Below are 17,173 nucleotides of genomic sequence, written 5' to 3'. Positions count from 1 at the left end.
CCACCAAAATGCATTTATTTTAAAGGTAACAATACAGACTCAGAGAATAGCTTATGTTTCATCTATATTTATCAGCACTCACTGTACATTTGTGTCTTCATTACCAGGAAATATTAAGGGACATTGTGCCATCTATTCCTGTTTACAGTTTATTATGCAGAGATAGGAAACACTTAGCATGTAAAATGAATGTAGAAATTATTCCTGGATAGAAACACGGACATTTCCCACTCGTTGGCTCTTTCTCCTCCATCACCGGATCAGAGTGTAATTGTCAGTAATCAGGCCTGCTTGCTGCTGATAAAACCACTCTGAATGCTAGCAGCCTTCTTTGTGTGATGACTCAATTATTCCAGAAGTGCCTCATCAAATCTGCCCCATCAGCTGGGCTAATAAATAAGGAGAAGAAACTGGCCCCCCAAAGCAAATTATAAATCCATTTGCATTAACCATTTCGCTGGTCCATGATCTAGGCAGAAATAAGCATGGCAGATTGTGTTAAGCTTATTTGAATATGTTTATAATGTTTACAGCATGCAATCTTTTTTTTTTCTTTTTTTTTTCACAAGGTGTTGGAATTATCGGTCATGAATAGCATCTAAATGCAGTTATGTTAATTACAGCAAAGCCTCAGGCATCTTTAAGGGATAGTTTGTTGCTTAAATCAGGTGAAAGTTAAACCCTTCTGCTAGGCAAAATATGATCTTGCACATGGCATTGGAATTACTGCCATGTTTAAAAGACAGGATGAGTGCAAAGGATGTGTTTTTACAGGTAGTGGAAGGACAACTGCCTGTGTTACCAGGCTGCGTTGCACTGGTAACATGACCTCCTGTTCATCTCAGGGTAGAACTAAGTAAGATAAAGTTCAGCCTTATAGTTGGGAAAGAAAACGCAACAGCTGAAGCAGCAATAGTTCTGTTTCATGTGTACTCTGCACTTAATTGAAGAGCAAAGAGGAGCACTCTGCCCCAAAGAAATTCCTTTCTGAAGCCCAAATTATATAAAAATGATGTTTCCGAGTAGAATCCTTCAGATTTCCAAGAGTGCCCATGCGTACTGCAGTGAGGGTGTTAAAGCAAAGCATCAGAAGGCTAAATGAAATTCATTTCTTTACTCATGTGATGAACATTACCCGTGCACTTAAGGATCTCACTGAGGTGACCCATAAATTTGTGCAGAACTTTACATATTAAGTTACGTACTTCAGCCTGTGCAGGATAAAGATCGGACTGCAGTCAAGAGCTCAATGTGTCTTCCTTGATTTGTAATGGCATCTTTTGCTTTCACATATTTTTTTCTCAAACACTAATTATGTTGCATTATTTTATCTTGAGAATGAGAAATCACTGTCACTGTAGAAACACAAAAAATATTCAGGGATCATAATGGTAAGCACATTGGATTTTGTTTCCTTAGCTATTACTTCCATTCTGAGTTGGCAAATCACAAACTGGTGTGATCATTCATTTTCATATTTGCAGTACATCAACTAGTGGTGTGGTAAATGAAAGAAAATCAAATTAATGTATTGGAAATGATATCCATTATGCTCAAAAAAGTTGTTGGGGTCTTTTACAGTGTAGTACAGCTTTGCGTACTGCAATTCTAACAGAGAAAACAACCTCAGACTTCTGGTGAGATAATTTTTGACTCTAGAATATGACTTTTCTCATTATTAAATCCTCAGGAACTCTAGTAATCTGACCTGAATGAGTAGACTTTCACCCCTAGACAACCATAGACAAGAATGGTTGCTTGAAGGGATTTGTCACACACATCTGATGTTGAGGATCAGGGCCCAAATGGTGATTCACATCAGTATCCTGGTATGACTCATGGATCTCGGTAGGATGGCACTTCAGAGTCAGTACAAAATCATGTTACACTGGAAATGGCTATAAACCAAAGAATGAATTGCAAAGGTTCCAGGTGACTTCACTGAACCATTACATTGTCAAATCAAGCAACTCATTTATTCTGTCTTTGTGGGTTTATAAAGTTTATTATTCAGTTGAATTGAGGTGCTGGTTGAAAAGGGTGCAGGTTTTCTTTGTAGGCAGGCAAACTTCACCTTCAGGATTAAAAAATTCTGTTCAGACACATAGGGAGTTGAAGTGTAGACATAACTTGCCATCTGCAAATCCTTTTGAATTCTTTACTAAAACAGACAAATGAGTTAATGCAACCTATTAATGGATTGGGCCAAATGAAGATATGTGTGGACTTAAGGGGAGTGATCCCACCAAAGAACCTTGGCTGACAAATAAGTAAGTGAGTTCTACCTGATTTCCATCAACAACAATCTTATCATCAAAGTCACCAATAACCTAGATACATGTTCTTTATGGGCTCTTGAGGCTGAGATCTTAACTTTTCCAGTTGGCATTGCAGACTTTTATCTGCACTTCTTGCAATACCTCAAAATTTGACCCATTATTAATTTTATAATTCATAAAATATACTAAAATAAAGTGTTTCTCAATAGCTTATTGTATAAGATCTTGATGTTAGTGTGAAATCAACACTAACTCTTGTTTGCTAACTGAAGTATCAGATCCCAGCACTTACATTTGAAATGTAAGTTGCTTCTTGGAGTGTAGACACAGGTGATGCATAGTTTATATTCCATTAGGGATACATCACATCCCATTACACAGCATAATCCTACACACCCTGTTTATAACATGACAAATGCATGACATTGCATTAGACTTTTTATGAAACACCGTATCTTCAAATGTGGGTACTCACCCACGAATCAGCTGTATGGCAGCCAGCACCCTGTTATGTGAAAGAAATAGAAAATAGCACATTTAAACTTACTAACCGGTAACTTCTGTTGTGATTAAACAACAACAACAAGAGGGTTTCAGGTTTTGTGCTTTATATAAAGTCTTGCTTTTGTCCTACTGTAGCACACTCTGCTTTACAAAGATAGCTGATGATGTTGCGTGAGGGGCAGATGGGAGTAAAATAGCAAATGGCACTGTTGCATGTAGTTTTCCAGTACAATTTTAAAACCTGCTCCCCAGCCCTGACCCAGCCCAGACTCCTCTTCTTAAAAGGAGAATTTTCAATGTATTAGCTTATTATGTAAAGTTAAATGTGAAAAGTTTTGTATATTTTCCTCTCCTTTGTGCACTTTTCCAAGTGGATCTCAGCTGTGGTGTCTTAACTCTCGGTCCCCTAGGATGAGAGAGACAGCAGATGGGGTTAGGGCAGAGGGCTGATGCTTCTGACAGCAAACGGCCTGGTTGTTGAGTGGAAGCTGTGAGCGTCAGGAAGCTCCTTTTCCCCAGAGAACCAACTAACCACTGAAGAAAGTTGAAAATGAGCCCTTTGAGAAACGCTATTAAAAGTAGTAAAAAATTGCAATTGTGCAGATGATGTGCTGCTGTGTGGTTATTCGGATGCTAATGAGTTTGACATTAGGGAACTCAAAGGGTTTACATCTACTCCCTTATGTGATTTGGTTCTTTATTGGCAATCTTTGAGAAAATAAATGAAAAATATAATGCTAATAAATACATAACATGATAGGATTTTAGACAAAAAGCTGCTAAGTTTTAGGCTTTAAAGCGAGCTTTGTTCACCATTGTAGTTATTCTCAGAGATCTTTTGTTTTAGGTTAGTGTGTTTTGAACAAAGAGGAAGAGGCAGGTAGAAAGCTTTAAGACTCCTTTTGGTTTTTTTCATGGATGTTGAACTAGAATAACAGGAAAAGAGGCCTTTGAGGATAACCAACATCTTTTTCCAGCAACATATTGGCTAGAAAATGGCTTAAAAAATCTTCTCAGTATTAGGCTGTTTTGTTCTGGGTTTTCTCCCTTCTTTATCATCTTGCCTCTGTTGTCTGTTTTGCTATTTGATAAGAGCATGTTTATTTTAATTAAAAGTTATTGATGGGATGCAACTAATATTCTATCTATTGGGACTCAAGCAGAAATTAGTCACTCAATGAACTCTAGCTTCCCGGAGAATCTGTTTAGAATGAGCCTTTCCAATTTCAGAAATGTAACATTATAAATTTTACTGACAAAACTTCATCAGATATCATTAAATGAATACTTAAAGTTTCACCTTCAAGTTCCAAAAGTTTATCTGCAAACTTTGCCATAATTGGAATATGTTGAATGAACAGATTTATTTTCCTAAATACACTGGATACTATTTGAAAAGGACCCATGAAGTTGCAAGTGATAGTAAAATTTTTATATTTTGGTCACTAGTGGCAGGAGTGATGCCAAAATAAAGCCTTCCCATAATAACTGCTTACAGCCATATTTTTCAGGTTGCAAGTGCCTACAACTTTAAGTGTTCAAAGGGTTTGGGTATTCATTATTTCTGATTACAAGGCCCTCAGTATTGTACACTCAGATACAAACTTCTGCAGCTCTTCTTCCCTTGCTGTTACTGTTGATTTAGAGGGAGTTTCCTCACAGAAAGGAATAAAAATTGAGCATGGAGAAATGTCAAGGATTTCCTTCAGTTTGCTTATTGTAAGAACACTACCAGTCTGCCAAACTTTAAACTTAGATATTCAAAATCAGAAAAAAAAAGAAAACTGATGGGTTTTCTGCTATTATTAAAATATTTTAGAATGCTTCTCATTTATTTCACATCATGTACTGAACCATCCTACTCAGTCAAAGGGGTTCTGATGCAGTAAAAACATTTGACTAAGGATTTCTACACATAGAAACTGTGGATTTTTGTCTGTGCAAGAAGAGAAACTTTTCTTAGAGCAGGTCTATTTCATAAGCTATCGGAAAGAGCATTAACAATATAAAGAAAGTACGATCACAAAAGAAAAATTGCTATTCTTTCTGCCTTTTAAAAGCATCATTGAAGCCTCTATATCACATCTTTGAAAAACTGCACAAGAAAACAATGCAGCTGGATTATTTGCCCGTTTGATTTAAAGAGTGTCCTGTTTCATCTACATTTTATTTAGCATAGCTGGTTTTTGCTTTTCTTTTGTTGTTTTGTTTTTCAGAGAATGAATTTCAGGATTATCTGTTAAATCAGGCAAGGCATCTTGGGCTGAGTGACGAATTTGGGCCTTTGGAATCTGCATATATTTTCACCCAGAAACACGCAAAGGTGGGATAATTTATTTACAAAAATTAATTTGAGTCAAAATATTCCTCTATATTAGTACTAGAATACTATGTGGTTTCATGTGTAGTGTCTCATGTACTGGGACTATTTTTCTCGTGTAGCATCTGCTGTTTCAAGAACAGTAGCCATCAACAGTGAGGTATAACAATATCGAACAATTGAAAAAGATATAAATCTTTGTAAATACTAGAAATTCTAGTTTTTAAGTTTCAGAACTACACTCTGTTAGCATTACATACTGACAGGAACACGACTATCTTTGAATCTGTATGACTCCAGAAGTGAGAATGTATTTCATAATGCACTGCTTAAATTTAATCTGTGAGGGATAGATTATTTGTGATTTTTTTTTTTTATAATGCTTATTGAGGTTTTTTTTAACTACATATCAGTTGGGTAGGATAAAAACTTTGGTGTATTCATAAAAAATTTCAAAGTGTCAAAGCACTTTTTTCTTTGTGAATATTGACACTTTCTTTCTTCTAAAAAAATGTATTAAGTACATAGTAGCCCAGGAAGTAGTGACAAGACATTAACATAAATAAAAAATAAAAATCCAGGAAAAAAAGCCTCCTGAAAGTAGGATCACACATCAGCTTGTGTTGAGCTGCATTTCAGCATGGTAGACTATATAATTTTTCTCTAAATTTAAAAAGCTAGCAGTTGCCCCTTAATTTCATAAAGCTGTGACTCTGCCCTCTAAAGCCTTGGTAAAGCAGACTAATAGAAATACTTGGCACATGTTGGTTACCTAAGGGAATAATAGAACTATTTGCTGTAGTCGTTTGGCAAAAGGACATAAACATATGGCTTTGGTTTATATTCAGCACTGCCAGTTGTGCAAAGTTGCATGGCTGAAGTATACAACAGCAGTGACAACTCAGAAATCAGAAGTGAGAATCAAAATAAATTATCCTCATTACAAAGCTCTTGAAGCTTGCCTCTGATTCAAGGTTTATTTTGTTGCTGCATATTTTCAAGTAGTGACTTCAATATAAAAAATATCAACTTCTCAAAAATATGTATACCATTCAACCACACTATAAAATGCCAAATTATCAATTATTTATATGTGGTATAAACATGCTTTAAAGTTTGCATTCAGTAGATGTACTTACTTATTTTAACTCCTGAGAAATGAAAACATCTGAACCAATTATTTCCATGTTATTCAACTTTCTCCTAGAGAAATCAGGAATAACATTGTATAAACTAAAGCAGAAGTTTCAAAAGTAAAGATGAGATGACTCCTTGGTTAAGAATAATCAAAATCACAAAACAAGTCATATTTTTAGTAACAGTCTTTAAGAACACCTACTTTGTAAATATTTTTCTACTTTCTGGCTATCAACATGTTATTAAAGAAAGAAGAAGAACAAGAAACTTTAACCATGGTACAAGCAATGTTCCTAAAAATGTGGTCTTTGGATTTTGGATTTTTTTACTGCCAGTAATCAGAATATATAAGCTTTATCTAGAAGTTGCTATGTGAGTACTTTACATTTCCTTCTCGCACCGTGCTTCTCACCGTCAATCTGCCATTAATACTTCATATTAAAAAAAGCTATCGTAGAGTGACGGAAAGATGCAGTCAGCATACATATATGCACAGCCAGCCAAATAGTGCTCTGTACTTCTGGACAGGCTATAGGAAATCTTCTTGCTTTCAGATTTATTTAAAAAATCTTTTTATTTATGACATTATGCTCTTTTTATCTGTTAGATTCTTAAATGAGTTCTTCAAAAGAAATGTTAAAATATGAGTACCAAAAGCACTGAAACCTTGCTCTGAAGTTATTATTTATTGTAGGGAGAGGCACACAGTGTCATGTCACTTTGGGCCACAGTACAGCACAGACCTGTTTGTAGTGCTTAGTAGTGTCTGACTTCAACTTTGAAGTTTGTGGCTTGTGTTTGAGACTTGAGGATGGATTCCTGTGCCTTAAAAATCATCAAGTTGTTTTTTTTTTTTTTTTCTGGCAAAGTTTATTGGTCTAGTGACAGATATAGCTGTTGCCTCTATACAAACTTTTAGTAGTTTACAAATTAAAAATAGTAAAGAAAAGCTATTCCTTTTTCAGACCTCTCAAAATCAGTTAAGGTTTGTCCTAGAAAAGTTGTTTGCCAAATTTCATTTTGAAAATCAGACATAACTTTCAGTTGGAAAATCACAATGAAATGTCAACTTTTTTACTCCTCACCTCTAGATAAACTGGTTATTTCTTTTCCTCTAGCTAGTTACACAAAAGGAAACCGACTGCCACTCCAGCAGTGTGAAACCCCCTCCGGGAAAATCATGCTTGTACAAAGATTACAATAGAAATTAGAAAGTGCATAACTCTTACATTAGCTCTTTCCAGGAGGTGCATTTCACTTTTACCTATGATGTCAGCAGCACTGGCTTCCCCAAGTCATAGTTTATTTCACAGTAATGTGCTGTAAAACTATGTTACCAAGATAGCAGTATCAATTTAGTTTCTGAAATTCAGAATTAAAAATGTGCAAGTAAACTGAAATAGTTGTTCTTCTTATTATTGTTATTATTATCATTTATTGCACATGCCCTATTTTCAGCTGTTAGTCATATTCTTGGATCCGATTATAATATCAGTACATGCACATGTGCACAGATAGACTCCAGGCACACAAAAAAAACAAACTCAGAGCCAAATCCTGATTCTCTCACTCAGGGAAGTATTTCCAGGTGCTGCTCTCGAGTCCACTGACTGCAGTGGGATGGTACAAACAGAAGAAGTAACATTTGGTTTCTGCAGCCAGCAACTCTGAAATAGTTTGCTCTGACAGTATGATTGCTGCTATTCCACCAATAAATTCATCTGGAGAAACATGAATATCCTGTAGCAGTCACATAGCAAGTTACTCCAGTTTCAGCCAAGCAGAATTTGTGGTATCATTGGTGACTCCAGTCAGTTTTCTGGGATCTAGTTATTGACTTACCCTTAAGTCTCAACCAATATTGAAGGAAAGGTGAAGGGAGGAGCAAATTGAAATTCACAAAGTCAGACAGAAAGCATTCTGAAACTTAGGGAGATTTCTTGGAACATGCTTTCGGAAAATAATTCAACATCAACATCCTCAGTAAATTTCCAAATCACAGAAATAGGGCATAACCGAAGCAATTCTAAGGCAAGTATTTATTTATTAGCCTGCTTGCCTAATGATTTGGGACTGCATAGCTGCTACCCCTCTGGCACTGTGTTTCTGACTGTGTATTTCCCACTAATTCCTTTTGAGTCCATTAGCTAGTTTTAACTAATTTTGAAAAGAAAATGTTTAGACGGGTTTAAAATCCATTCAATCAGAGAATCTAGGTATAAGACACAGTGTTAAAGTCGAGTTAATTCCACTATTCACTTGTTGTTATTTTTGTGAAACTTGCCCTTAAAAAATATGGGACTATAACTCTCAATAAAATATTCCTGACAAGCACTTAGGTATTATCCTGATGGTAGTGCAAGGATTTTGTGCAGACATGACCATTCTATATATCCCTTATGGCTTCTTTTCTCAAGACAACATATATAATGGGAGGGAGAGTTGACCATCCCCAGCTTTGAGGGCATGAAGCACCTTCCAGAATCCATGCAATCTTTACAGGACACAGCAGTAATAAGATATGTCTTTCAATTTAACACCTTCATATCAATTACCTCTAAAAACTTCGGATGGAATTTTGCAGAGTTTAATTCTTTTGTTGTTCCATGGGTGATTTAAAGGTTTGAATACTTCTTGCTGACCATCTGAGGCTGTAATTTCATGTAAAACAATCACTATGTAGATAACAATCAGAAGTGAGAAACTTTGTTCACTTTTTCAGTAACAGGCAGTCTCTGAAAGAACTATGAAAACCCAAAGATATTGCATTTAAATTTTGAGCAAGAGAGGTCTTTTTGCTGACACACTTTAAAAAATCAGAGTTTTATTCAGTTACTTTTGTAAAACTTTCAGGTTAATGTTTGGGACTTATTGTAAGTTAAGGTGGTTTTTTATGCAACACAGACATGATGATTATTTTAATATGTGGTATGCACCAGGCTAAATAGTTCTGAAAATTTTAGGTTTGAGTTGATTAAACATCTCTCATAGTTTCAATTTATTACAAGGAAAGGAAATCAATAGAAAAATCACCTGCATTGATTTTATTGTTGGTTTTCACTTATTGTGCAGTTTTTAAATATTCATCACAATGCAACGTACTATTTAGACCAAAGTAACTGCTGTTCAGTAGAAGCAGTGGACACTTTTTGTTTCATAATTAAAAGAGCAGCACTGTGATTGGTGTGGTATTTATTATGAAATGATGACAAAGGAGTACCAGTGGTTTTAATAGTTTTAGTTTACAGGAGCTGTTGTTAATTTTGTCTGTAGAGTTGCAGGTGAAATAATGCACAGTGGATAAATAGTCTATATTGGTTTAACTGAACATAATATATAGTGTGTTCTGGAGTTGTTTGTCTCAATAGACTATAGTAATCAAAAGTAATGAACCTATTATGTGCAGGACCTTGGAGAGCATAGAATGGCAGTAAAAGTGTGGCACATAAAAGGTTTATTAAAGGAAATTAAAGTCCATCATTGCCACACCTGCTCCCCTATTATAAGTCTATGGCAGGTCAGTGCCTTCAATCACAACTCAGCATCAGAGAACAGAGCCATGTTTCCCATTACCATTGCAGTCACATTGCAAAAACTCGTTCTCCAGGTTTTAAGGATAGTAACAAGTAAAGGCTGCCATCAGCCCCACTACGTAAACACAAGCCACTTATGTTCCTTCACTGCTAATAATCAACATCAGATGTAAATTTAAACAGAGGAAAGATATAATTTTCTGGTGCATTTCAATCAATTTACACTTTCATTTCAGATATTGCTAACCTGTGTTCTAGAATTAGACTTCCTGAAGTACATGAACACTCTTTTCAAATGTTTGTGTTCTCTCCTGCAAATAGGTATTTTGATTCCAGTAGCTGTATATAATGTGTAACTATATATAACAACAAATAGAAAAAAAAACAACAGGAAGTTAAAGAAATGCTTTTTCTCCCCTATAAAGGCTGACTTTACCCTTTTTCTTTCTCAGGTCAATTTTGACATATTCTGTAATGTTCTTTCAGATAAGACCTTCAAAATATCTCAGTTATCTGAGTCACATAAAGCTAAAAATAAAGCATCCTCAGATCTTCAAACTCTATAAATGTAAAAAAGCACAAACAGAACTTGCACCTTCCCTCAGTAGAGCAAAACAGTTCTGCTCATCCTTGGAAAGGAAAAGTGAAATAATAGACAGGATCTTCTGTTGACATTGTTTTTTATCTTGCGACCTTTTGCAGGGAAAGATGCCAGGCATAGGCAACTTCTGGTATCCACAGAATGCATCCACCTTTTGCCCAACAGTTTTATAAATCAGATGTTGGTGTCTGCATTTGTTCCTGCATATTGATCTGCAGAAGCACATGGGACTTGCTTTGTCTACATTATATTTGATCATCACCATTTTACAAACAGGGAAACTGAGATTCAAAACAAAGATAGATAGTAAGATATTACCGGACACTGAAGAAGAATTCCAGGGTTCCTGATATTTTGCCTAGACAAAAATTCCTCTTGAGAGAGTCTTCCTTACAGAAAAATTAAGAGTTATTTCAGAAAGGAGTTTGCCTCCCTGGACATGGTCAAAATTCTACTGTTGTACAGTCTGCTGTATGTCACTGCAGCTTTCCACACCAGAACATGAAATCTTAATCCATTTGAATTTCAGGGGTTTGTAATAAAATCCATGGATTGAAAACCTGCCCCTACAATTATGGGTCTGGACTGGATCCAAGACCAGAAGGTGCATATTTCCAGTGCTGGTTTAGATGTAGCCGAAAGTGTCATGAGAACAGCTGATCTTGAAAGGTCTCTCTTATTTCAGTCAGAAATCTTACTGCAACAGCTGACTTTTTGGGTGGTTGGATTTTTTGGCTGTGTTGTTTGGGTTTTTTTAATGTGAAATATAGACCTGGACACTTACAGTCTCCCCCCCCCCCCCCCCCCCAAATCTGTAACTGTCTCTTTGACCAAAACTTCTGTAAGAAGTAACTAAGCGGTGAAGAATTTTAAAGCTGTACATGTGCAATCATGCACATTCAAGCAAGAGGGTTTCACATTTTAAGGATGAAGTCATCAGAAATGCAGGTTCCAATGCAGCTATTAAGATATGCTTCAGTTACAACAATAATGCAGAGTGCCTGTAGGCACTGTGTCTTCCTGGGACCTTTTCTTCCAGGAGGTAGATGCTGAAAGCAGCACTCATACAGCATTGCTGTGTCTAACCTTATGCCTTCAGCAAACACCTGTAGACCTTGTCATTAAACCTTACAGAGTCACTCATAACCATCACTTTATTAAACAAATCTGTACCATTAAAGGTATCTCCTAGGTATTTACCAGATATTCACAGATGGCTTTTTATCTCTTTGACAAGATTAATAAGGCATGATTATTCTTCTTTCTATTACTGTCTAGCCTTTGGAAATGTGGGGAAAAAAGCATTGGAGACTTTTTTTTTTCTCAATGGCAAAAGGAATGAATTAAAGACTTTGTGTTAATATTACAGATGGATGCAGATGGGGAAAATAAAAAGCTGCGCACGCGCTCAAAAGGAACCAAGGGTGAGTTAGCAAGCACGTTCCATGACCCTGTGCCCAGCACACCATGAAATATGATAGTTCCTGTGCACGGTCCCTAATGTGCAGTAAGAGAGTGTGTAGCTTCCTTAGGGCTGCTTTTTTAATCAAGGCAGGACACAGACTGCTGGCATTAAGAGGCACGATGTTATTAGCTATGGTTTAAAGAAAAGCAGAAAAAATCTACTGTATGCTATTTTCTTTGAGCTATTTCTCAAAGAAAATAAAGGTTATGCTTTTTATTATGCAAACAAAGATTTTCCTTAGGGAGTACAGCTAAACAATATTGAATGGATGTTTTCAAAATAATGTACAAAACTTTGTCTCAGCCAACTGAATGTTTTTCTGTCTATTGCCATTAATTATCCGTAAATTAGCTGTGTAAATGGTCCAGAAGTAAATTTACTTTAATCAAAAGGTGCAGGTGTATGCAGCAGAGGAGAACCCTGTGCTTTTTTAAAGTATTGGTGCTCATGTTTCATTCTGCAAAGTTATGACATAGTTGTATTTCCCAGCTATTCCTCTCTTTTTGTAAGGAACAGATGGAAATGCAGTACTGAGAGATAAACAGGCCCTTAATGATCTCAACATCTGGAAAACATGATTGACTAGCAATACAGCCCTTTCAGGAAAATAACTTTTTATTTTAATTCATAACACTTTTTGTGACTCTTGATAATGAGTGATAAATGGAGATACATAAAAATAAATGTCAAAGTTTTGCCTGCCCTCTGAACATTTTTGCTTACAACTCTTTTCAGAGGTACAAAGCACCCATCCTTCACTTAAATTTTAATGTGAATTGTGCACTCTCAGGATTGTGCAAAACAGATTAATTTGATTCATTATCATAACTCAGTAGTTCTGGATTGTTAATATCATGCTTCCAGCTTCAAGCTGTGGTCAGAATGAAAAATTAAAGTGTGGTTTGGCTTAGTTCTTTAGTTGCAAATGACCAAAGGGGTGAAAAGTGCTAACTTCTCTTAGGAAAAGACAGAGGAAGGGGGTGGGAGTGCCACAAACTGCCAGCAGACAAGAGGATAAATACAGACAAGCCTTTCTAAAAACCATAAGCACTATCATATCAAAACTTTGATGCATCCCTCAGTAATGTTCTCTGAAATTAATGTAAAATTCATATATATTTCAAAAGTACCAGAACAGAGGACTTGAACAAAGCCATTGAATAGGGAAGTTATTCACACCTCAGCATTAGAGCATGTCTTTGTTGGTCAGGACTGTAAGTTAGAACAGTCTGGCTGGCTTAGCAGACTTTACTTGTAGTTAATAGGGGATTCATACCCTTTTCACTCAAAAAGCTAGTAACACATTTTTAAAACTTATGGATTTTCTTTCTCTGTATTTTTTATACACATCCACACACCTCTATAAGAATTAATATATCTGGAACATTTTCCCAGACATGGAAACAACAAAAGTTGTCTGTGCCATATGAGTAATCCTTAGAACCACCTGTTGGCTTTGTCAATATGCTGTATATCCTTGTGTGGGTATTCATATTTGTAAACACCAGCCTTCGTCATTCCCAAATTGAATTAAAATTCAGAAAAAGCAGAGATTTGTCATTCTATTTTCAATAAAAACAAGTGCCTTCTCTTTTACTTTTGTTTTTTTCTTGTTATTTTTATTATTGTTCCACTGAACATCATACTCCAGGTTTTATGCATCCTAAAATCACTGTGAGAATTATACGTTCAGTTAACAGTTGACACTAGTAGCTACAATCCCGTGGTTAGCATGAAATAATCACCTGTGTTTTGATAGCCACTCCTCTGTCATCACAGATAGGCAGGTGCAAGGTTGCAGAAAGCACAAGTCTTGAAGTGTAAACTAATTCATTCTTTCCTGCTTTTATTAACAGTTCAAGTGGACTCTATAGCTCAAGAGCTCAGGTAAGAACCCACATTGTTTATTTTTTCAGTTTTATCTTCTGATTATATTGATAAATTCATACCAATGGTATTGCTATAAAACAGAGAATCCAGCAAATGATGCATTATGTATAGATTTAGCATAGATCTGACAAAGGGTACTTGATGCAGATTCACTTTTTTAATATATCAAAAAAAGCGCAAAATATTAGCAATAATTATGCAAACATAATCAAAAGTCATGCAAAGTGGGCAGGATTCTGGTATGATGTCTTTATCTTCAGCCTGTGTCAGGGCACACAACAAAAGAGTATAGTTTCTGATAAGTTTTCTTTTTCCTGTAATAAGTATTATAATATTTCAACATCTGAACATTCTAAGAGAGACTAACATTTATAAGTTTTTGTAGATGGATTTTATAAAACTGATAGTCTCTGTAAACTACTGTAAGTTTTAAATGCACTGATGGCTCATTCTTCCTCCAGTACTTGCTGAGGTTTCATGTTTTACTGAAGTAGCAGAGAGTTCTTCTCAAATTTGCATAAAGCGTGGCAGTCCATTCAAAACCATAAATTGTACAAGGATATTTTGGATCACAAATAATGTAGTAAAATTTTTACATTATTACTTTAATCTTACTGAGTGCACCAACTCCTACTAACTGGTCCAAGAGCTTAGAACAAACTCTGGAAAGACTGGCATATTATTCACTACCAAATCTTCAAAAAAGAACATGTACCATCAAATTCAAGTTTTCTCTGGTACAAGTCCACTCTTCATGTCCCCCAAGGAAAATATTTACAGGTAGCTGCAAATTCCTAGAGTTATGACTCAAAATTACAATGGGCTACAGCTGCAATATAAATACTGAAAACATTTTTGCAAAAACTTCTTAAATTAACTTTTCATCACATGTTACTGAGCTGCTTTCTTAACCACAGCAGGCATCTGAAGTATATGCTTGTGGGTTCACCCATCTAGGGAACAGAAACATCATCATGTGATTTATTTGATCAATCAAAGTGCCACTCTCTCTTAAGATAGGACATGAAATATTTACAGGAAGTTATCTGCAGTGAAGGCATGCAATATTTTAATGTTTTGTTTTATAATAAAACTGAGGAAATTATAAGCTTCTTATAGCTATTGTATAAACAGAAGTGGAGGCTAACTTTTTGGATAAATTATTCATGGTGAGTCACTCATTCAGCTCAGCTGTGAATCTCGTTTTTCTGTATGGCTTCAGTTTCCTGAGATTTAGTGCTTCTCCTTTTTCCTCTGTGCATCCCTAATTTATGCACCAGAAGGATGCATTAATCCGAAGAGGCAGTCATCCAAAAATGAGGATGGTCCATGTGTTCCTAAGAGAAAAATGTTTGAAAAATAGAGGATGTGCAAGTTTCTGCAACATCAGGGAAGCTGTAATTTATGCATTATCAATTACAATAGCTTTACCCAAGTAATTTTGCTTTTCCCTGTGAAATACACGCTAACTTAGGAACTACTGTGTAACAGATTACTCTGTCAGAGGTGTGGACTACCTCCATAAGGAAACATACATTCCTTTAAAACAGTGAGTTAAACAGCCAATAAAGCCATTGCCCAGTCCTTAACTTGGTATTTGTAATTTCTACAGTACCAAATTCAATGTTGGGCGTCTCCATAGTCAAGTGGCTTTACTGGCATGCAAGTCAGGTGATCAACTTTTATGAATCTGTTTGTTTATGAAAAACTAGAGGAAGAGAGGCAGATGCTGCCTTTTGGAAATGTAGCCTATGAACTGCATTCCTATTACTCATACCCATATTATTGTGGAAAAACTATTGAACGTTCCTCAAGAATTAAAGACTGAAATAGTCTGCTGTGTTCCCTGGATACAGATATTGGAACCACTGTCTTTTCTGACCAAGGTTCTAAATGCTGTGTTGGCTGAGAAATTTAAATCCATGCTTAATTAATTTCTCCTTTTCCCCTGGCTTATCCTATCTGACAAAGCACTTTTGCACTTCTTATTGAGTTTCTGTTACAAAGTGCCTTGGGATACTTCTACATGAAAGGCACTACATAAGCTTACATGCTCATATTGTATTATTATTAGTTTCATAACATTGATTGGTTCTAGAGCATTTGTTAGCCTTTTCTTATTCTGCAAGTTGTGTTTCATAAAGTAGAGAATGAAATAAATTAAAAGCAAAACAAAGAGTTGCAATCACCAATTAGATTCAATAAGGCATGAAAATTTCTCTCTTCTAAATTTCAGGGGTTGCATTTTTGTTTACTGGCATTCAATGCCAAAAAATCTATTGATTTCAAGAAAGCCAAGGTTTCACCCAGAAATCTGGCTACTGATTTTGCTATTACTCATCTTTTCCTGAGAAATAGGACAACCCTTTTGCATAAAAAGTATATTTTCAGAAAAACATCACCTTAAGAGACAAGTTTGGGTTTAATTTTTTTTCTGTTTAGTAAAATAACTAAAAATTCTCTTGCACTGTGCTGAGTGTTCAGAGGACCGTACTTTTCTTCTAGATACTGACCACCTATACACAAGTCCTATTTAAGTGTCAAACTTGCACCGATTTCATGTAATTGTACGCCTTAAGGAATCCCAAATTTCAGTATCATATAAGTAATTTTCTTTATACATGAATATTATTAATACTGCTGTTATTAGTTCAGATTTATAAGACTTTTTTTTTTTACTTTATCTACTGTATATGCTGTAGTGTTAAAGCATAATATGCTCAACTTAAGAAGTCCTTCAAAACAGAACTGTTTCTCCTTCCAGTCTTAATTAGTTACTTATGAACAACATGGATTAATTTTTCATTTAGGAATATAGTTCTGTGGTGATTTCATTGGTAGCTAAACTACCCAGAGGAAGAGATGAATCTTTTATTACAACCTAAATATAGCAAACACAATATGTGGTAGACGTGTGTGCTGAAGCCAGGAGAAGTCTGTCCCATACATTCCAGTTTGAATCTGACACCTTTGGGACATAACAACTCTGTTGTATCCATCTTCTGCAAGAAGCAGAAAGAAGAGATCTTCTGAGATGATTTAGTCATGGACCACTGAAAGGACCAGGACCTTCAGCTGTGTTCAGGATTAGAATGAAAACCAAAGGGAAGTGAGGAATATTGGTGTGATGTATTCTCATTACTGTGTTCTATTTAACAGATGGGATACAGTACAATGAACCATCTGTAGGTTATGGAGTGGCATTTGGGTCAGACCAAGGAAGAGCAAATTGGATCAATCCAAGCATGGGATTATAAAAGCATAGATCAGTTTGGCTAAGTCCATATCTGAACAGAAAGGGTACCTTTTCTGGGTTAGATACAGGTGAAACCAAGTCTTTCTGGCTTCTGTCACTAATGATTAATGAAGACTCCACGAGGCACTGGTGTTTCAGGTCATGCAGAACAGTCCTGCTCTTTGATGGGAATAGTTACGCTTGTCCCT

General features: G+C 35.8%; 1 protein-coding gene across 4 annotated transcripts in view; it reads left to right on the top strand.

Moving 5' to 3' along the window:
- Positions 1 to 17,173, top strand: part of ST18 (ST18 C2H2C-type zinc finger transcription factor) — a 170,772-nt gene that overhangs the window by 89,304 nt on the left and 64,295 nt on the right. For all 4 annotated transcript variants that reach the window (XM_052788228.1, XM_052788227.1, XM_052788229.1 and 1 more), the window contains 3 exons: positions 5,000 to 5,106; positions 11,744 to 11,798; positions 13,696 to 13,726. In XM_052788228.1, coding sequence (XP_052644188.1) covers positions 5,000 to 5,106; positions 11,744 to 11,798; positions 13,696 to 13,726 — 193 coding nt within the window. The remainder of the gene's footprint in view (positions 1 to 4,999; positions 5,107 to 11,743; positions 11,799 to 13,695; positions 13,727 to 17,173) is intronic.

Source organism: Harpia harpyja, chromosome 5 (genome assembly GCF_026419915.1).
Source record: "Harpia harpyja isolate bHarHar1 chromosome 5, bHarHar1 primary haplotype, whole genome shotgun sequence".
NCBI lineage: Eukaryota > Metazoa > Chordata > Aves > Accipitriformes > Accipitridae > Harpia > Harpia harpyja.
This window is presented reverse-complemented; position numbering and strand designations above follow the sequence as displayed.